This window comes from Sinohyriopsis cumingii, unplaced genomic scaffold, assembly GCF_028554795.1.
Source record: "Sinohyriopsis cumingii isolate HCF-2022 unplaced genomic scaffold, ASM2855479v2 utg002465l, whole genome shotgun sequence".
Taxonomy (NCBI): Eukaryota; Metazoa; Mollusca; class Bivalvia; order Unionida; family Unionidae; genus Sinohyriopsis; species Sinohyriopsis cumingii.
In genome coordinates this window covers 477036-499966 of record NW_028316219.1, presented here as the reverse complement: position 1 = coordinate 499966, position 22931 = coordinate 477036, and the positions used below count along the sequence as shown (strand labels likewise).

Sequence of the window (22931 nt, the reverse complement as noted above, 5' to 3'; positions counted from 1 at the left end):
GACTTAAATTTTAAAGTCCCAAATATAATTAATTAAATTATTGTTAATGTATTAATACCTGCACACTTCAGCTATACATTTATTTCATATTTTAATATAATTATACATGTTTAATATTTGTGTGTAGATGTGTATTAATGTTTATATCACTTTATTTCCACAGCCAACATATCCCCCTGGTACATCTCTATTGTCGTCTGCCAAGACAAGATAGTCGTCCTAGACAGGGAGACAAAGAAAGTCCGGATACATCGACTCCATGATGGAAAATTCATGGCATCGTCAGACACACCGGAGTCAAGACCACGTGACATGTGTCTGATGGACCCCATGACAATCTGTGTCCTTCATGAAGACGGTCTGATAAAAATGATGGCCATTCATTCTACAGACATGTCACCTGATATTAAAATGACGAGGACTTTACGTCTAGAGGGAGTAATGGATGAATATTATGGTGTTGTCAGATTGAATGACAGTCTTGTTGTCAGTGGTGTAAGACAGGACACGATGTACTGGTGTGTTGTGTCTCTTGATGACGGACATGTTGACACAATTCACTGGATTTGTGAAGCATGGTTCAAATGGAAATCCACGAGTGGATGGAGTAGAGTGACAACAAAAGACAACATGGTTTATGTCTCGTGTGATGCTGGTAATAAAATCCGTGATAATATTGGTGTGTATGGATTCGACATTTTGAATTCCAGTCAATGTAAATATACATACAAACATCAACGTCTACGAAACCCGTCATCAATCGTTATAAATGAAGACGGGAATATTTTCGTATGTAATAGTGGATTCCTCCATGATTCCTGTATTCATCAACTTACAGCTTCATGTCAACTTGTCGCCATTTTCACACAGGGAATTCCATGGGATCTTCATGCCATATTCTGGGACAATGGACGTCTGTATGCCACACGCTGGTTGAGTAGTGACATTACTGTATTCCGTCACGTGTATCAAGGTAATTCATATCTCTTACATTTTATTGACATAAAAAACTTTTAGTAACGTCATAAATAAAATTACAAACTTCATTTATTGAAAATTCTCAAAGATTTCATTTTAAATTTAGAAAACAAAATGTCAACATGACAATTTAGTCAAACATAGATATAAATACAACAGTATTTTGTTATAAAATTTATATTATGTTGACTTTAATATTGTTAAGTAATTTACATTTATTTGTACTATTTATTTATAATATATTAATTTATATGTAAATAAAATTAATAAATTTTTTATAGCCAAAATTTATCAACAACTAAAGGACGACGACATTTTGTACGGAGTGTATCCACCAGGTGTCGCTTTTATTCCAAGCGCGTGCCATTCAGTCTGGTTAAATATAGATTACAAAGATGGCCGTTGGATGTATTCACTTGTTTTGTACACCGTATTTCTTGAGACGATTATCCGTCAATTAAAAAATAAAAATAAAAATAACGTCAATCAGGGGTATATTATCGGTTAAATTAACTGATTTTGAAACCAAAGGAAAGATACAGAATCAGACAGATGCTTTAACAACATTCCATTTTCAGGAAAAACTCACAATATTTGCAATACACAGATACACCCGTCAATCCTTCTAGATACACGTTATTTTCCTTACTAGTACTATTTACGTGGACGAGTCCATGTTTTGCCAGATAGTTGGGATAATGTTCGTTGTTTTAGACAAATAATTCCTTTTATATCCGTAACAGTAGGAATTCTGTACCTTTTACTAATAAATGGTGTTAGAAATTGTAGGAATACGCACAAGACAACTATGCTAGCGCCCAATGATGTCCAGGACTGACAGTTTTCTATTCCCCTCCCCCGTATTTATATTTTGAATTCTGTCGCTGGGAAATCGTCCATGATTTCTAAACTTTTTCATCGTATTACATTTTGTATAAAATAATCTGTTTCTGTGTGCATCGGAAATTGTGCAATAATAGCTGATACTTTACATATGTCACATTACTTAAGGAAAGTTGAAGCTTCTAGTTTTAAAATGAAATATATGTTTCTGAGGTAATCTAGGTTTATGATGTTTGATTTTCAAAAAGAACAAGAATACATTTTATCAAGCTAGATGCAAGCATTTTTTAGCCCCAGAATTACCAAATAATTTTGCAGTGGGGTAGCCAAAAAAAATAAAATCCTTATGAAGAAAAACTTAAGTTTAAAAGGGTTGTGAATAAATTTATGAAAATAGAACAAACCTATTTACATGAAATAAGTCTGTTTCTTTATTAAGTTGATTTTGTGAATTAAAATCTTGTTGAACAGCACACTCATCTATTTCAAGACACACACATACACACACACAGTCATTAGGTCAAATATTAAGTCATGTTATTAAGGAAAATCATGTATGTTTGGAACACGCACAAGATAACAGTACTGGAGCTCACTGGCATCAGTCAGGCTAAATATTTTAAATTGATGCATCAAATTAACAATTTGTGTGAATTTTTCTATGACGTTTTGCTATTGTTTTTTTTTTATATTTATTTAATTAAATCTGTAGTGGGGTATACAGGGATATATAGAGAAAGGTAAGTTTTGTACTCTCCCCTCAACCAGAGAACTATCATATAAGTATACAGTGTGGTGGCAAAACATAGTTATATAGGAAAAAGAAAGAAAAGAATATCCACCCACCCACTTGTATAGATTTTATTTACTGATTTATTAAGTTTGAAAATGAGAGGAATAATTTTATAAAAATAAAACAAACATAATTAAATGAAATGTTGTAAAATGAAATCTGTCTGCTGTTAAGTTGATTCAAGCTATTTCAAGACTCCCCCACCCCGCACACATAGTGATTGTGAGACGCTTTCATTACTTTACAGGCTGAACAAGAATGAACAGTCCTATCTGGAGTTCCTACAAACACTTTTGGCCAGTAGATCCCCTACCCCTCTTGTGAAAATTAAATTGTTCCCAGACAGATTTTATTGTAATCTTGTTTAGTACAGATTTTAATAAATACCTCATTCAACATTCAGTATATTTATGGTATTGCTAATAAGCTGTGACAGTTTTTCTTTTGCTCTAGAAAGTTACAAGGCTTTAGAAGTACTAATGAGAGATAAAAGAAAACAACCCATCATTGAGGAGACATCCAGAGAGATTGGACAGGGAAATGTAAGTACTTCATTCATGCATTTCTTATAGTTTACCACACCGTGTATTGGTAGGTCACATCCAGTATGCCACATATCCGAATAGGGAACTTATGAAGTGTGATATGAATTGTTAATCCAGATTTAATACTATTCAAGCATTGTTACTTTTAAATCAAGGTCTAGTCTACATTAGGTCTAAAAATTTAGGGGGAGAGGTAAATTTCCTCACTATTGAAAAGTGGAGGAGACATTTTATAAATATCACCGGTTGTAAATGAAGACATAAATGTGAAGCTGGAAAATAATGTCCTTGTAATTCATTTGGTCAATTTTTTTTGCATGAATTTTTTACTGCAGTCTACTGGTATATTTATAGATCATAGGATTTGATGGGATGGCCCATTTTTCATCATCAGATTCTATTCCTAAACTTCATATGAGAATTACCATGAAAAGTTCTGTTACATTCATGCCATGATAGAGTTGATCTTAAATGAAAATGTTGCTTTTTGGATATCTAACATTGCTGCCACAATGGCCTTCTTGAAATTTTCTATTGCAATGTCAGTTTGGTTGGAAATAAAAAATAATGGCATCCAATAAACATGTAGCAATTTTGGTGGCAACCATCTAAATCATTTTGGTACTCCTTCTGAAAACAGAAAGTCATATCAACTAGTCATAGTTTCCTCTGATCTTTCCCACCACATCTTTGATTTTATATATGTTTGGTTATGGTTTACAATGCATTGCCCATTGAAAACTTGGAATTCATATAAACCACATTTGTGTGGCTGCTTACTAATATTTGAAAGATTCAATTGGAAGATAATTCATGTTCTCAAAAAAATTGCAAATAAGACTTTGTATATTATGTCTTTTGTCTGTTGACAGAAGAGATGAAACTAGTGTTGACAAAATTTGACCTAGTACACTCTAGTTTTCATTGCTAGTTTTGAACTTTTCATTGTTGGTCATTTGAGTCTAGCGATCTATACATCTATGAAATCGGACGTCCATTTTTCATGCAATAGCAACAGAAGCCTCCTTTCCAATGAAGTTATACAAAATATCAAAAATATTAAATAAAAGTCATGTTTGTGAAAAACAGTAAGATGACACATGATTTTCAGTATTTATTCCAAGAACATCCACAAATCTGCTGCCGTCGCAGCAAGGTAGAAAAGCAAGATTCATCACGCAGAGAGAACATTCCAACACGTCACGTGACACTAACTTGGAAGGATATCCAGCATTGACTGTCTTTCTGGAATCTTGACAATCTTCTTGTTACTTCTTTTAAGTGAAATGTGACATATACATGTGGTTTGATACTAGACGACTCATCGTGATCTCAAGTTGGTCCTACATAAAAGGGTACTGTTCTGACCCTGAATATGTTGGCCATCTAAAAAAATCTTTTCATCACAATCTCTAATAGAAGTTATATCAACATGCAGTTTTCCACAAAATACTTCATTTATTGTACTGTTGATCATATTGAAAATGGTGCTAATTTGTCATCCAGTATGACCTCAGTACAAGTACTGTGAAATCTTGTTCTTGATGCTGATCCTAAATATAAAGTTGTATTGATAAAAGGTTTTCAAAGAAGATTTGCGATGTAGTTGTCCAAAATAAGACTTGAGCTCTTCGTCATCCAGTATGGCCCCAATGAATCAGTTGTGAAATCTTGTTAATTCTACTCATCCTAAAGTTGCATCAATGTAGGGTTTTCAAGAGAAAACTTCTTATCATATGTAGTTAGTACAATATAAAAACTAGGTCAAGATGACATCTAATGTGGCTGACATTTTAAATCTGTCGCCACTGAAAGGTATATTGACTTAAAAGGTTTAGCAGAAGCTTTTTTAAAGTCTGGTATGTCCCATATGAATGGACATTCAATATAAGCATGAGCATATTTTCGTAAAATTTGTTTGAATTATTTAAAGTTTAAAGCTGTTGAGTCGCATCAGTTAACAAAGAAAGTAATGTTTTGGTTTTATTTCATTTATATAATATTTCTTTATTGGCCATATCAATTGAAATACCGTATATTTTACTCGGTGTTGAGAAATAAATAAGTGTGCTGCTGAGGTGATATTTTTTGAAGAATTACTAATATTGCTGTAGTTATTCAAAACAATATTATTTAGCTATATCTGACTATTTTAAATTACTGCAGGAATATTACCTGTTCTCAAACGTAATGAATGTAACAGCTAAATATATCTTTTGAACCTTAAAAACCTTGCTGGCTTGGAAATGTTTTCACAGACAGGACTATCTTTTGCCAAAACATTTAACCATGCGTATGTATTCCACTTAAGTTTTGGTCATCTCTAATTTTGAAAATTACAACAAAAATACCATGAATAATCAAGGTTTGAAAGCAGATGTCCATGAATTTAGTGGTCATAAAAGTTTAGAGATAGCAAAATCTGAGTCGAGTAGATGAATACATACATACTGTATGGGTGTATGTACAACGTTTGTAATATATTAGCCTATGTTTGATTAAAAGATACGGCCTTCTCTTATTTAATAACCACACATGTGAATTGGCTTCATGATATATGACTTGAAATATATTCATTTCATTGAAATTTGACCATTATTATGAGGATTGTATAATATATATCCATTTGTGGACAAATTGTATTTGCTTTGAAATTCATAACTCCTTGTTTGTTGTTTCCTGAAGCTGTTTAATTGCAGTAATGAACATAAATATCAGAAGATATTATAATATTGAATCAGAACATTGCTATAGAAAGATAAACTTCATAAAAAGTGTACAAGAAATTAGAGCCAAATTGAAAGAAATACTACAAAACGTTTCTGTTTATACTTTTCTAAAGAGTGTGACTTGAGTTTTGTCTGCCAATATGATTCACATGTTGATACGTTAAAAATGTATTCTTTTCACTTTATTAAAAAATAAGTGCATGTTTTACGTTAAATATATCATTGTTTATAGTTTGTGAATCACACAATGTATATATATATGACTTTGGTTTTGTTTGCAATAGATTCAATATTGAACTACTTGAGCATAAAAGAATAAACACTATGCTAATTATATGCAATTTCCACCATTCTTGCTTTTTTGTTTCTTATGCACCCTTTGGCTTTTATTCATCCTCAGTTTCATGCTAACCTGCTTTGTAACATAGCTGCAAGGTGAGTGGTATCTGTTCTATGTTCCATATAAGCCATTGGCCAGGAAACCTAGTACAGGACCTGGGGGGGGGTCAGGTTAGAGGCAGGCATAATTGGTTTGGTTTGTCGGTTTTAACACCATTTTTAAGTAATGATAGCATATACATGCTGGCCTGTATGTTTGGTGGAGGAATAACCTGGGAAGCTACCACATACCTACATTGGCCGAGCCGAGACCAACTCATGCAGAGGTGAAACATGTGAGTGATTTGTAAAGGTGATAACATTAGACCACTCGGCCAACCGTGGCGCCAGGAGAGGGGTAAATTATCGAACAGATTATATGGCTATACAGCGAATGAAATCAAGAATATGAGAACTACATTTATCGTTTGTTACCAGTCACTGTGCATCTTTTGTTTATCATGTTCCTGCAGTAAAATGCACATACACTAATATCCAATAAATGTCTATTACCTCAGCTCTATGTTGCACTTTTAAACCAGGTTTACATGCAGGTGACAAACATTCCCAAGAATATAAGAACCAGTCACAGACTTATGTAGCAGACTCGGGTTCAAATAAAACGTAATTTGTGTGATTGAGTAATTAATGACTATTACACAGTATTTGCATCTGTAATTGAAAATCACCAATGTTGTGATTACCTTCTCTAGCATGTGAAGTGACTATTAACATTTTGGATGTATGTAGTTATTTGTAATTGTATTGCAATAAACTTAATACATGTGTGCATACCTATCTTGAAATTAATTGATTAACTAAACTCTGACTTTAGGTTCCTCAGTTTTACTGCAAAACGAATTTAATCAAACTCAAGAATAAGGGATATAAATTTGTAATTAAACAATATGTTTAAGAATTAAAAATAATGTAAACTATCATCTTATTTGATTCGAATGGCACAGGGGTGAATATCACAGTAAAACAGACAAACAAAACTTTGGTTAATAACTAGTTTTAATTACACCAGATAATAAACATAATGCTGGATTTAAAATGAAAATTTCCGATATTAAACTTTTGATATTGGCAGTTAATCTTCGCTTTATGAAATTAAAAAAATAAAGATGTATGCTTGTAATGTATGCGAAATCATTTACATTACCCCTTATCTAAAACAGACTATATGTATAATCAAACAAGTTTTATTTAGTACAAGTTGAGATACCAGTAAATTAAATGCATGTTCCTATCATTTTGATTTCTGACCTTAAATGGGGATGGTTCCCTAAGATAAAACTATCCTTCCAATTCATCCAAGCTTCTTTTTAATGTACCCTTCACAATTCCATAAGGTGTAAAGAAATCTGCGGAATTCATACATAATTCTGTGGAAAACCACTGTGGAAAATCTTACCCCACTATAGAATAATTTCAAGGAAATAAGAATATTCAATGAATAACAACATAAATTTACAGTGACCTAATAAATATTCATTAAACAATAATTCATCTGCGACCGCTCCAGTGGCATAGTGGTTAGAGTGTCCGCCTGGGATGCGGGAGGTCGTGGGTTCGATCACGGCTGAGTCGTACCAAAGACTTACAAAAACGGTACTTACAGCTGCCTCGCTTGGCGCTCAGCATTAAGAGGTTAGTGTTAGAACTGGTCGGCCCGGTGTAAGGATAATGTGACTGGGTGGGACATCATGCTACATGTCTGCGGCATGACGCCCCAGTGCTAGACATCACTATAAACTGCCACAATGCAGACATCGTAGCGATATGACTGAAAAATTGTTAAAGCTACGTTCAAATCCGAATCACACACACAATTCATGTGCTTTTGTGGTGAGAAATATGTAGGTTCTAAAATTTAAATGATTATAACATTTTGTAGATGAAATTTCCTTTTTCAGGTTTGTAGCTCTGTAGCCTCCTTTAATGTGGACACCACACATTTCCACCCCATCACATAGAGATTCAAGTGATTCCCCCTCATGTTTTCTAAACTTAAAGTTTTTGTAGAGCCTTGAATATAATTTAGGGCAGTAATCTCAATTGAATTATTTTATTTTGATTTCATGTTGGGATTTGAATTCCTCTTTTAATAATTTCTAGTTATAAGGCTTATCAGTATACCTATCACATACAGTAATGCAAACTGCACTCATCCCTGTTACTTCACTCATTTTCCTGAAATTCTGGATCTTGCTCAACAACCTGTACTCAACTGATCCGATCTTTTCAAGACTGACATTCTGTACAGCCTCACTGCTGTTGAGTGTTACCATATGAGCTGCTAAGTCATCTTAGCTAGTCAAGGTTTCGATAACCCTATCTACACCTTGGCATATCGAGCAGATATTTCTGAACTTTGGGTCTGAATATCATAGGAAGCTACCACATCCAATCAAAATTAAGTTGTTCAAATTTGAACACTGTTCCTACATGATCGAGTCAAGAAGAGCAAATGAATGGACTGATTAAAAAGCAATTTTCCAGTGTCAGTCTGTGCTTGCACAAATACCCTTTATTTAAATACACCCTTTGGTACATCGTAATAGTTTTGATGTTAAACTTCCAAAGCATCCTTTTTACGTCAGTTGCAACCACCGTTTTTGGTGGATGTACAATGCACCATGTTATTGGTTAGTTGGCATTACTGAAGGAGGTAGCACATGAAATCTAATAGATGTCGCTAGGACAAAACGTCAATATATGTTCGATCTGCCAAGGGGTAGATAGGGTTATCGAAACCTTGGCTAGTGAAGATGCTGCTAAGACTAATGAAGCTGTTTGCTAATCTGACTACTAAGCATCATCATGTTTGACTACATATACTGCCAGTAGAGATAATGTTATTTTCATTATGTCATTAATTATTGCTGGATTGCAATGAAATAAAAACCAGCTTTCATGATGTACAGTTTCTGTTATCTGTACATTTCTCCCATGACATATTCCTACATCCATTCCTATAAGAAATCCGTCATGTAAACGGTTTCGAATCCCAAAAAATAAATCCACTATTTACATATCTAAGTTAATAGCCCCAGTAAGTACTTCTGCTATTAATTTCCTTTATGGCTATAACTGTACTAAATTCAGTTTTAGTCCGCAGTATCCACTTCCCTGTTGTTTCTTTATAATGATCTTCAACATTTTGGACCTGTTACTTCTTTTTGCCTCCTTGTTTTCTTCTTGTCGAGTTACACAAGACAGCTGTGATCCATGTTACTAAATAATATATGGGCAATTTTCTCGTCTTTGCTTAATTTACATGCCCTGCTAGCTTTTTTTAACTAGTTCTTTTAAAGGTTCTTGCATTCATTTTCTATTTTCTTGGACTGTACAACAACAGAAGAGTCCATCCTGATGTAAATCTTCAAATAAATGGGGACTGTTAATATGTGTGTATGTGTGTGTGTGTGTGTGTGTGTGTGTGTGTGTATGTATGTGTGTGTTGGTTCTTTTTTATTTATTTTTCTTGTAAGGTCCCTCTCTATGGACCATCAGGCTTTCCAAAGTGTACCCAAAATTTATAGGCATAGCCAGTTTAGGGATGGGCACTTTCCCAGACCTTTATGCTAAATTTTATAGGATTTTCCGGCAGGTATCGTTTGAATGATAGTCATCCTTTATATTCAATAATTTCTTGGTCAATTGACGGATAATTTAGGGGGTCATAATTTTCCAGGCATTTCTTAAGGCTCATTTTGTCATGTCCTGATTGGCCTTTGTTACACAACATAAGACGCATCACCCGATATTTTTGTTATGGGGGGGGGGGGGTGATGGTAGCACTAAAACATAACATGTGATACGTCTTACATCGTAGGACTAGTATGGCCTCTGGGTGGGTTGGCACATGTTATTGGCATGAAAATATTTGCCTACTTTTTTTTTCAAATGTCTCTCTGGTTCTGATTTCTGGTATTCCTGGGATCCCAAAGTCTTTGGATGCCATCCAAGCGATAGAGTATTTGATGTTGTTGTTGTAGGGTTTAATGCCATTCTTCAGCAAAAGATAGGCTTTACTTGGCGGCCAGTATCAATGGTGGAGGATAGAACCTGATAAAACCCTGGAAAGAACCACCGACCCACGAGACGCTACTGGCAAGCTTTCTCACGTACCAACTTTGGCCGAGCCAGAGACTTGATATTGATGCCCAAAACATAAGCATATTTAATATCAATGTCGAGGTCTTACATTGTAGGAAATCGCTAATCAAGCCATTGTGTAAGTGGGCCTCACTTGCATCTGGTGTTGAAACTGGACTAACATCAAGAATTAATCCAGTTTAAAAGATTGAGCCATTATATACTCCATTAAAATCTTGAAACTCGTTCATACCTGAATTGGAATCCATCTTTGTTTACCATAACTACACGAGATTCGTAAAGTGCAGGAAAGCCCTGCATGTGTCTAAATTTAACTTACTACGTTTAAACTTGAGGCAAAATATTGAGTATACAGTTCTCTCATTTGTTATGATAATCAAAGATATGTAAACGTTGGTAATGTTAGCCAATCAACGTTTAGTTAACATTGCGCTAATGTGATTTGCTTTTAGGATTTCGAGTAGTTTTGGAATATTCGCACACATGCTCAATATTAAACAAGCGTTATATCAACACTGCATGTAAACGGCAATGGGGTTGAAGTGCTGTTTACAGGTGACATATAAATTGTTCAGATTTATTATATATAGAAAGCTATCAGGTGCGAGATTCAGGTAAACAAAGCATGGATTGGTGTGTAATTCCAATTAAGCAGCCAGTCTGAAAGGACTTTGGTCTTGGTGACCTGGGAGATGCTGAAACACGCAATACTGTGGTTGAAATTCATATAGTTATGGAGATGTCATCAGTAATGATAATCTTACCCGTGTATATGGATGCAACTTTGACCGCCAGGTAATTTTATTTGACACTCTTGCATTGTTGTACAAAGTTTGCAAAAGGAGAAGGATCATTTCCATTCACCAGGGGTCATCTCAAAGTAGCTCTGCATGACTTCAACAGCAGTAGGGAGTAAATTAAGACTTGTCACATGTTATTTATGTTTTAGTGCTGCAAAACATACATATCAGCGTCGATGTCTTCCGTGTAGGACTAGGAGTAAATAAGTGTTATATCAACGCTGCATGTAAGCGGCAGTTGAGTTGATTATCAATTGAAAGCTATCAGGTGCGAGATTGTGGTAAACAAAGCATGACTTGGTGTGCAAATCCAATTAATCAGACAATCCGAACCGACCTTGGTCTTGGTGACCTCGTGAGTTGCGAAACATGAAATACCATGATCGAAATTACCAAAATTCATAGTTATGGAGATGATATTTGTATAACCATACCCGAATATATAGGTGCAATCTTTTACCGCCTTAGCAGATAATTTTAGTTGACACTCTTGCATTGTTGTACAAAGGTAGAACAATCATTCCCATTTACCAGGGGTCATCTCAAAATGTTTCTGCACAACTGCAACTGCACCGTGTGGGACTGAAATCAGCTGATCGGAGGTTGTAGATGCGTAGCAGTGTATGATATGCATTAACAGTAAATCGGAGAGCATGTATTTCAGTCTTTAAAATGACAACTTCCAACACTACGTATTAGAAGATGGGTTTCTAAAAGTCACATTTCATCATGAATATATTTTTTAATTATTGATGTGATAACACTTTCTGTGCTGTTATGAAATAAAAAAAACGTATTCAGTATTTCATGAACTCAGTTGTACCTAGTACTGCAAATTCTGTGATTATACTAAGAGTTCTGATAAGAGGAAACTGCTATTATAACTCAGGTTTTTTTTAAAAACCATGTTTCCTGTTGATTTGTTTATATTTAAAATTATTAAAGTCATAACAATTAAAAGCAATTTATCCCCAAACTTTAATTAGTTGCTAAATTGGTTGTAATTGCAAAGTATCGATAAATGATAACCTTGAGTTCAGTAACAGTCTTCATGTAAGGAGCAAATATGCAAATTCTTTGACACTGCCATACTTTTGAAACTTAGTTATTGCTGCACATAAGGGGGCAGGGTCCACTTTTATGTACAAAATTTAATGCCGCAATCAGCGACCTAGTATAAAAAAATCATAAAAAATCAAACACACAAGTGAGGTCAAAAAGGTCCATATTTTTAGATACCTATATTAAAACAAAGCATAAGAATATTATTCACTTGACCAGAGAAGTCAATGGCAGTTCACAGCAGAAGAGGATCATGCACCCCAACCCCTATTTTATACCTGCATTTTTCACATCCAAATGCCATTTTTGACAGCATGTGGTGCTCACAGTGCAAACGCAAGCCCTTTCCCTGGATGAAAAATTTGAAAAACATTGTCTACTAAATAGTTTGATGCAATTCAGAATAGTTGTCATCCAAGCCGTTTTTGAGATACTCTAGTTGCCATGAACCCACATGTTTACTGCTATGGGAGGCTAGCTCTTCTTCCTAGCCAACTATTGGTATCTCACTATCAACATACTGCAGAGCAACTATGGAAGGTGTACATGCCTGACATCAATTTCAAGAACAACACAAGCCCAAAACACCTAGTTCACAAATATATCCATATCTATCAATGCTAAACAATAATAGCTGAAAAAGTCACACCATAGCCTTAAGTTAAGAAATTTGCCAGGGGTCAATTTATGAAACTGGACCCTGCCACCTAAGAACATAATACGAGATGACCCATGTGAAGGTTTAAAGTATGCATCTAGGGAAGACAATTACAAACACAGTTTAGAGTTATGCCCCTTTTTTAGTATCGCTACAATAATAATTTGCTTTGTTTTAATGGTCACTATAGGGATATTTGTTGGGATAAAGTGTTCTCTTTGGTGAATTGTGCCAGATGAAGCCTTTGTGGCATTTTCACACACAAATCATGGAAAATCATGTTCATTGTGCACTGGGATGATGTTTAGTCATTTGGGGCACTTTCACAAAAGTATTGTATGAAAATCATATTCATTGTACACATGAATAAGGGGACGCTAACCAGTTATTATGTACTTTTGAGAGAGTGGCGTTTGTAATGTGAAGTTGTTTGCATTTAAAACATACACAATGAAGAGAATGTTGGGATACCTCTATGCTACATTAATGTAATGTGGAGGATATTTCTTTGGAAATTGTACATGATCTAAGCACACTGCTAACTAAAATGACTGCTCCCTTGTTCTATAAAATCAGCCTGAATTAGTCTAAAGTACACTATCTATAGCAGCTATTAAAATAGGGAAATTAATTTTGCCAGACTAAACAATACCAGCTTCTGAAAGTGCAATGAATGAATTACCAAATATATAAAATATAAATAAAGTTATTGGCTCTTTTTATACAATTTACCTCTCAAGTTCATGAAGTGAAAATTACCAAGTAGAACTAGCACTTTTTTGAAAGGTACACATCTGGAGTAAGGCCAAGTTGTATACTCTAAAACCCATATTACACCCATCTATCATATACCAAAATAAAGGGAATTAAGGGTTCTTTGAATGATACCTAAGATGTACAAGGTCTTTTTTAAATAGTCAGTATAACCAGTGAGGAAAGCCAGGGAAGTTCGTTTTCTTTAAAATTCTAACCCTATGCAAAATATGAAACTGTAGAGCGCCACCTTAAAACTCAGTGTATTTTCACTTCATTCCAGCACTGATTCTACATTAAAATGTCTTTATTCACCTTCTGCAAGTTTATTTCCATGACATACCCCAACGTGAACAATTGATAACACTAGATACTCCATTTTAACACTACCATCTATCACTCTGCCAATCAGATTTCATTATCAGTGATAGAACTGGACAGCATATGTTACCATGATGTAACTTCAGACTGAATAAACTCATGTGTTTTGTTGGTGCCTGAATCATATTATCCTTTAGCGCTACTGAGGTCTCACGTTATGAAAGTTTATTAATATCAAAAACTGAGTAAAACTCCGGTTCTGTCTGTGGTAATTATTTTCTGTGAAATAAAATAACACATTTGTTTGACACTAAATAGAAAAGACAGAAGGGGATTAGTATTAGCACAACTTTCATTTTCTGTAGGTATATCTGAAATAAAGAACTAATGCCTAATAAGAAGAACACTAAGACCAGCAACAATACTAAATAAAATTGTAAAGAATTAATGCTGAAATAATAATAATAATAATAATAATAATAATAATAATAATAATAACAATAACAATATAATAATAATATGATAGAACGGGTCATTGGAGTAATGTGAGGTAATTATGTCACTTTGTGTGATTTGGTTCCTTCACATTATTACATGTTGTCAGCATCAAGTTCATGTCGAGCAACTGTGTGCCATATATGTTACTGTTTACATGCAATTAGAAAACTATGTCAGATTTTATATGTAAATGAGTCCGGTCATTTTAATCCAGTTTTGAAATAGACATAAGTAAATGCCACTGAATGAATTTCTCAATTATATTTGAGTAATACTGTTTGTAGTTATCACTAAATGCCCGTGTCTCAAGCCAGTTATATGAGGCAAAATGAAATTATATGTGCTGACTCTGGGATTGTATCACAGAGCATTGTTCTTTTGTTCATTAAGTTTTGCCATAGTTTACCAATGAGTTCTTCTGTTTGATATCTAGGTTGATAAAGGGAAGTCAGTTGTACAGACAAAATTGCCTCCATCTGGACCAGCCCCTGATGACACTGAAGAAGAGAAACAAGGTAATGGTGACTAAACAACATTATTACATGTATAGGACTTGATGAATTTAGGTTCTTCGCATAATTGTTGTTGTAGGGTTTAACGCCATTTTTCAGCACACGATAGGCTATATATGGCAGCCAGTATTAATGGTGGAAGAAGAACCTGAGAAAACCCCGGAAAGAACCACCGAGCCACAAGAAGCTACTGGGAAGCTTTCTCACATACCCACATTAGCTGAATCCGAGACTCGAACCCACACAGGCTGAGGTGAGATGTCAGTGATCCATAATGGAGAGCGCTTTAGACCACTCAACCACTCCGGGCCCCTCGCAGAACTGTACATGCCTGCTTATATTAGGTACATTTTTCTGACACTGATTTACAAAAATAGTTTTACATATAACCAATATATGAAAATAAAGCAGGGGAATACAGTGGGTTGTGAAACATTTACTAGACATTCATTATTTTAGTATCATTGCATATTTTGTATTCTATTTTTATTTCAAAGTGCATACTATTATTTTTTATACATTTCATGATGAGATATATCAGTGGGGGAAAAAATATTACCACAGTGGTGATACCACTTTCATTGCCCCAGTGGTGATGCGACATTTGTAACTACTTTCTTTTCTCATTTAGGATGTGTATCTTCCCTTGCAATGTTCCTCAGGCCTGTATTGGCATATTTATATATTCCATTTTTTCCTTCTCTTTCTCTCTCCTGGTAATGAATAGATCTTAAACCGAATCAGCACTGTTGATCCTCTAGTATACATTTATGTAATCAATAAAAGGCATCATCAAAAATGTATAACAATGAGTCCCAAATAATAAAAAGGCATCATCAAAAATGCATAAATATGAATTCCAAAAAGTATAAAGGTGCCATCAAGAATGTATAACAACAAATCCCAAACAATAAAATACATGCTTCAAGAATTACTTTTGTAATAATTAGTTTTTCATGTGTATCATGCAAATTGTCAGTGATTGAACTTATATTGACCTGTTGCTATTTGATATTCTGCATCACACATAATATAACACATAATATAACCATTACAGACTTTGACAAATGGTACACTTTTCTGAGAAAAGCTTTCGATTACATATAGCAGGAACATTGTTTAATAAGCGATTTTATTTGTCGTCACAATCATTGTTATGTCTGAAAACATTTGAGAAATTCAGAATTGATTAGTGTAGATTGCAAACAAAATTATGTGGTAATCAAAATTGGGGTGCAGCATCTCTTACTGAAATAGACGGTAAGCCTGCCAACACAACAAAGTTTAGAACCAAATGCAGCATAAACAAATATTACAGCCTAGACTCCTTACAAGTAAACCCTTAATGATTATAATCTGCAGCTTGATGATGTTATATTTTTAAGCCTGTTTGAGTGTTCTGTCATACATTGATATAGTATCCGCACCCCATCAGAAACAATTACCTGTAGTTTGAAGTTATTTGCCATAACAACATATAAGGAAAAGCAAATGTAGTTATCCTCTCATTTTCTCTCTGTCTCTCCCAATAGATAGATAGCACTTAGCATCAAAAGATTATGACAGCATAACTACTTGGAGGACTGCTTCGAAACTATCCGCACATTTATCATTTGGTATAGTTGTTCCTAAATGAAAATGAAATTGGTGCTCCTGATTGGATGGTTATATTAGCATGGCATTTTCACTACAAGGTTACTAGTGGTTTATGATTAGTCCCAAGACAAAATTATGCAATCATATCTGGCATAGCTGTCATAGCTTAACTGCTACTTATTCTGAAAAAGTCACCTTAGGTTTTTACAAGATGATGTCTAGTTGGTCTTACACATACATGTGACAGAATAGACAGATCAGGACAGATCAGGAGATTTCCAAAATTTGGTGTGGAGTTTTGATCTTTTAAAGAGGGAGGATTGTTTCAACCTGATCTTTAGCATATATGGAAATGGATAAAGAAAAGTACAACTGTTGACCAGGTTTACATTTTTTAATGTTAAAGTATGCATATCAACTGATCAGATCGGTCCTTTCACATTAACTTGGTGTCAGCCTGAATTATCCTCAGAACGGAAATGGACTGTTTGTCTGCATCTGGCAGTGTCAGTGGAACTTTATGGCAGTGTCTGTACAACTCTATGGCAATGTTAAAAGTACAACTCTATGACAATGTCAGTACAACTCGATGGCAATGTCACTACAATTCTGTGGTAATGTAAGTACAACTATATGGCACTGTCTATACAACTCTATGGCAATGTCTGTACAACTCTATGGCAATGTTAGTACAACTCCTTGAGAATGCCAGTACAACTCGATGGCAATGTCACTACAACTCTGTGGTAATGTCAGTACAACTCTATGGCAATGTCTATACAACTTTATGGCAATGTCAGTAAAACTCTGTGGCAATGTCAGCGAAACTATGTGGCAATGTCAGTACAACTCTAAGGCAATGTCTCTACAACTCTGGCAATGCCTGAACAACTCCATGGCAATGCCAGTACAACTCCATGGCAATGCCTGTAAAATTAAGGCAGTGTCAATACAACTCTGTGGCAGTGTCAGTACAATCTGTGGCAATGTCAGCACAATATGTGACAATGTCTGAACACCTCTACGGCAATGTCCATACAACTCGATGGCAGTGTCAGTAAAACTCTGTGGCAATGTCAGTTCAACTCTTTGGTAATGTCAGTACAACTCCATGGCAGTATCAATACAACTCTATAGCAATGTCTGTTTAGTACAACACATTTTTCAACGTCAGTACAACTCTATGGTAATATCTGTAGATCTCTATGGCAATGTAAATACAACTCTATGGTGATGCCAGTACAACTCCATGGCAATGTCAGTACATCTCTGTGGCAATATCTGTATATCTCTACAGAGTCCATCAGGGAGTTTACATTGTATCCTGCCTGTCAGTAGATTCAGATTGTTGACCTGGCTGCCAGAATTGTGCAAGATTATTAACATGAGTACATTATAATGACAATCAAATCCAGAAAATGAGTATCACCCACTAGAATTAAAGACAAGGACAAAGACCCCATTCATCCTAGGCATTGCAGATTACAAAGGCAGTTATTGACAAGTATATTGGTCTAGTTTGTGTTCATGTTTACAAAGGATTGAATTGAGGTCAGTGGTGTTTATGTCAGTTTTTGCAACGTATTTGTTCATAGTAGTATTAAATGCTTGTTTCTCTGTCTGACATATTGCATGATCAAGTTATATTACTAATAACTATTGATTCTGCTACTTATGAATCCAGCCATCCTGGAAAGATGAAGAATGTATTTTTCTGTATTATGTAGACAAAGGTAAGCAACTTTTTACAGGTTAACTCACCATTCTACTTGCTTGGTGGCCATTTTCATATATAGATTTACAGTTTTACTATTGCTGCCATGTTTAGATGTCTTGCAAACAATCCATTTAAATTCTATGCATTTTATAACTTAAATCTAATCATCCACATTACTTGTTCAGTGATATAGTAAGTCAAAATGTTTTTGTATGGTGCATACAACATTTGTGTAAAATACAGTGAATTTAATACTTTTATAGTTAATACTTATAAATGATTAGATTTCTAAGTCGTTTCAATAACACATTTTACATTATACATGAATTAACAAGACCAGTTAAGGAATTGGCTTATTGAACACTGCAACAGACCTCACATCTGATTCATTGATTAGTCTCGGTTGGGGGAGGGGGGATTCGAGATATTCTCTTCTACCAGAACATGCTGTATCCATGAAGAGTGGAATCATTGATTAGTGTCATGGGTGATGTCGAGATGTCCTGTACACCTGCAATAAAGACACAGAATAGTGCTACAACAAACATAAATAGAGTAGAAGCGTCATTAGTCTGATAAGTGATGTCAAAATGCATTCTTCACTCTCCACCCCCTATGAAGACACCAAATAGCAAAATAATGCAGTATAATCGCAGAGCAGTCCTGTCACTGATGCCAAGATGTCCTCCTAGCCACTTGCAGAAACAGTGCCAGAACATAATATTCATCGATACATGCAACAGCGCCATAACATAACTTTATCCAATCAAGCCTTGGAATCACATAATATCTGCATGACTGAAAATGCTATTTGTTGTTAACAAGTAGAAATAACATATTGCAATCCAGGACTACCTGTCCATACATTAAAATTAGTAAGAATACAAATCACATACGGTCTGTGCAACTGAAGATGCTTTGCTGTCAATGAGCATGGAAATCCCACGTGATTAAATCTGGGACTAGCTGTCCATACAATAAAACTATTAAGAATACAAGTCTGTTGGGAAGATATAGAATTTGACCAATATAGTATAGATGGACAGAGAGCCAGTACAAACCATAACGCACCAGCCAGCCATACTGCAAAGCATATACTGTCTTTGGTATGCAGTTCTGGCTGCCCGAGAACCTGTCCCAAAGTATGAATGAGCTGTGTATGATTACAGTGATAAAGTCTGTTAGGTCAATACAAACAAACCACATAGCTGACTGGCAGTACTGACTGTGCTGCAAGCCAGTCCATCCATATGAGCAAACGTCCGGTATGTAATTTGGAAATTTCCAGCAGTCTGTTGTCTCAGACTGGTGGGGTGGCCAACCGATTGACTGGACTGACTATTCCTATTGCATTCATAGAGGACTGGCATTATTTTGTAAGTCTTATAAGTGAGCCAAACCATCTATGCTCGACTGGTATTCCATAATACATAATATCATTGCTACAATCACTAGGTAGGAGTCAGTACATTTGGGTTCCTTGGATTATCAGGAATGGTTGTTATACTAAACTTGATTTGCATTTTGGGCTTTGAAACAAGCATTCTGTCATCGTGTGAACATTGCGTCAAGTAACCCAATTAAAACAGTGTCTAAAAGTTGAATGCAGTTTTCATGTATCTTTTCACACAGCTTAGCCCTGTAGGATCTTGTTCTGGAACAGTATAATTAGGAATTTAAGATGTTGTTATGTATCTGTATGTTGTTATTGATGTTAGACCAAAATCATGTTAATGGTTAACCCCTTAATAGAGATTTTTATTTTGCAAACAAAATGATACATAGCTAACATTTCTCTATGATTATAGATTACATATTGAGATCATTATCAATGGAGGTAAACATGTTTACTTGAATCTGAGTCTAGGTCATTCATTTCCACTTTCTAAATTTGTTGATAACTTTGAATATTTTATAAAGGAAGCTGACCTACATCCTGGCCCTATTATTGAGTCTTAGCTTTTAATATCAGTATTGTTGATTTAAAAAATTACTCATTTTTACCTTAACATCTGACGTGGAATCCAGTTTTATTGTTGTGTCAAGTTTTTAATTTGGGTGATTTATTTATTTAAATTATTAACTGGAAATATAAAGTGCTCATTAATACTTCTTGAATTAAATCACTAATTTAAATCTATAGTGAATTCAGTCAAGGAAGTTCGGATCACATAATTGTGATACATAAAAAATATATTAAAAAATCACCACATTCCAGGCCATTGGCACATTAGCACATTTGAGACTACAGGCACATCAACACTTTCAGTAGTGTAATTTATTTCGGACACCACTGGAATTCATTTGGAACTCTATACCTTTGGGCTTGCGATGGAACTTTAAAGTTCTTCGTGATTTAATTCACAATACTGTAAAGTTATTTTTAAATTTTCACTTTCTGGTGGCACTCTACACTATTGTATTTTGCTTATTGTTAGAATTTTAAAGAAAAAGAATTTCATTAGGTTTCCTCACTGGTGAAAGAAGACCTTGTATATCTTAGGTTGTTCAAAGAATTTTAATTCCTTTTATTTTGGTGTATGATTGATGGGTGTTACATGTTGTTGTATAGTTATGATACAGCATGGCCTTACTCCAGATGTGCACTTTGCAAGCTCTTCTTAGCTATTTTCACTTTATGAAGCAAATTTAAAAAAAAAAGAGCTGATGATTTTTTTAAACATTTTATATATTATAATTTGGCAATTTATTCATTGTACTTTCAGAAGTTGGCATTGTCTAGTTTGGCAAAATTCATTTTTCCTATTTTAATAGCTGCTATGGATAGTGTACTTTAGACTAATTCAGGCTGACTTTTTTAGCACAAGAGAGCAGTCATTTTAGTTAGCAGTGTTCCTTAATCATGTACAATTTCCAAAAGTACAATATCCAAAGAAATATCATCCACATTACATTAATGTAGCATAGAGGTATGCAAACATTCTCTCAAATGTGCATGTTTTGAATGCAAAAAACATCACCTCACATACATCACTATCTCAAAAGTACATGCTAACTGATGAGCACCCCCTTATTAGTACTGACCTTTCCTTTGTGTCCCAATGATAATAAATCATATCTTATTATAAAGTACCTTCAAAGATTAACTCGCATTGAAGTTTTTGTCATATGTTCACCAGCATTTCTTTGAGAGTTTGGACAGTAAATAAAGCAATATGCAATGGAACACAGTTTCCACTTCTGGATCATCACCAAGGCCTTATTACGCACTGTTTCCAAACACTCAAACACAATCACTCCATTAGCTCATATTCTAAAGAATAAACAAATACCTTTAAATCCATACCAATAATTCTTAATTTGAATTCTTGTATTACCACCAAAAGGAGACCGGAAAAATGCTCTAAAAATAGACTAGGACTACATTTGTGGGTACTAACCTGGAACTAATAGTTGTGATATAGATTCCTGTCGCAGTTTGTTTTATTTCTTCTCAGTCTTGTCCTGTAATTCACATCGTATCAGATTCTTGTCATTTTTTAGTACACTTCATTTTGCTTGTTTTGTCATGATAATATACTTTCTTCAGATTAGATTTCTACAACATTTGTGTTGACTTGCAACCTATAATCAGTAATGTTTCTCTAAAACCTTTCATGTACTCCTTGACTTTAAAATGTCAGACAGTAATATTAAGCCTATCTTGAAGGTCTAATTGAATTTTCCGTTTTAAAGAAAAAAGTGTCCTTCATGTTTTAATGATTCAAAAATCCATCCAAAAATTGAGAGAGCTGAGAATAGGGCAATACTGTGTCTTAATGGGTGATCCAACCTTTGCCTTGTGGAAACAATTTTGTGAAAAGACCCTTTGGCAAAGCTGGAAAGAGCCACTAATAGTTTAGAGGACAATTAAAGAACACACAGAGCTGTGTATTGTAAATAGTGTCACAATACTGCACATAGTTTTGTAATGTTTTTAAGTGATGTTATTATTCTTCTGGCCTACACGTGGAATGTTTATTTGCTTCGGTAAGTGTGAGAAAATGTTAACCTTTTGACCCTAATTTCCATGGTTGACAATGGGCATCTCTGCTTGGGAATGACTTGAGTGAAGTGCAGGCTGTTAAGGCTATCAGGAAACAGTTTTTGTATGATTGTTGTTTCAGTGAAGTGCGAATTCTTAAGGCTGTCAGGAAACAGGTTTTGTATGATAACAGTTTCAGTGAAGTGCGAGTTGTTAAGGCTATCAAGAAATGGGTTTTGTATGATTATAGTTTCTGTGTAGTGCGAACTGTTAAGGCTGTCAGGAAACAGGTTTTGTGTGATAGTAGTTTCAGTGAAGTGTGAACTGTTAAGGCTATCAGGAAACGGATTTTGTATGATAACAGTTTCAGTGAAGTGCGAGCTAAAGGCTTGGTCTTAATGCAATTAAGTCATGTTAGCACCCAACACATATTCCATTTGGGAAATAGGTCGAGTGATTTGGTGATTGCAAATTAAAATTGGCTGACAAATTTAATATATCATTATCCTGACTTGCATTGTGTCTGCCATGATGTTTGAAAGTGTCACATATCATTGAGTGTTAGCCTTGAGTAATTGGAGTCAATGTTTTTTCATTGAAAAGCAAGAGAAAAAAGTTTGTGAGTTGACGTGTAAATG

General features: G+C 34.7%; 1 protein-coding gene and 1 long non-coding RNA gene across 3 annotated transcripts in view; one reads left to right on the top strand and one right to left on the bottom strand.

Moving 5' to 3' along the window:
- Nucleotides 1–22931, top strand: part of LOC149770711 (uncharacterized) — a 91659-nt gene that overhangs the window by 36854 nt on the left and 31874 nt on the right. The window contains exons 3-5 of the mRNA XM_089949210.1: nt 164–973; nt 3068–3156; nt 14917–14998. Of these exons, the coding sequence (XP_089805336.1) occupies nt 164–973; nt 3068–3156; nt 14917–14998 (981 nt within the window). The remainder of the gene's footprint in view (nt 1–163; nt 974–3067; nt 3157–14916; nt 14999–22931) is intronic.
- The window catches only part of LOC149770710 (uncharacterized), a 94861-nt gene continuing 86172 nt past the window's right edge, over nt 14243–22931 (bottom strand). Inside the window, exons 3-4 of one of the 2 annotated variants that reach the window (XR_016418495.1) lie at nt 18683–18819; nt 14243–14980 (exon numbers count right to left, since the gene is read on the bottom strand). This is a non-coding gene — a long non-coding RNA (uncharacterized LOC149770710). Of the gene's footprint in view, nt 14981–16926; nt 18820–22931 lie in introns of those variants that run through there. The other variant, XR_016418494.1, reaches the window with a different exon arrangement.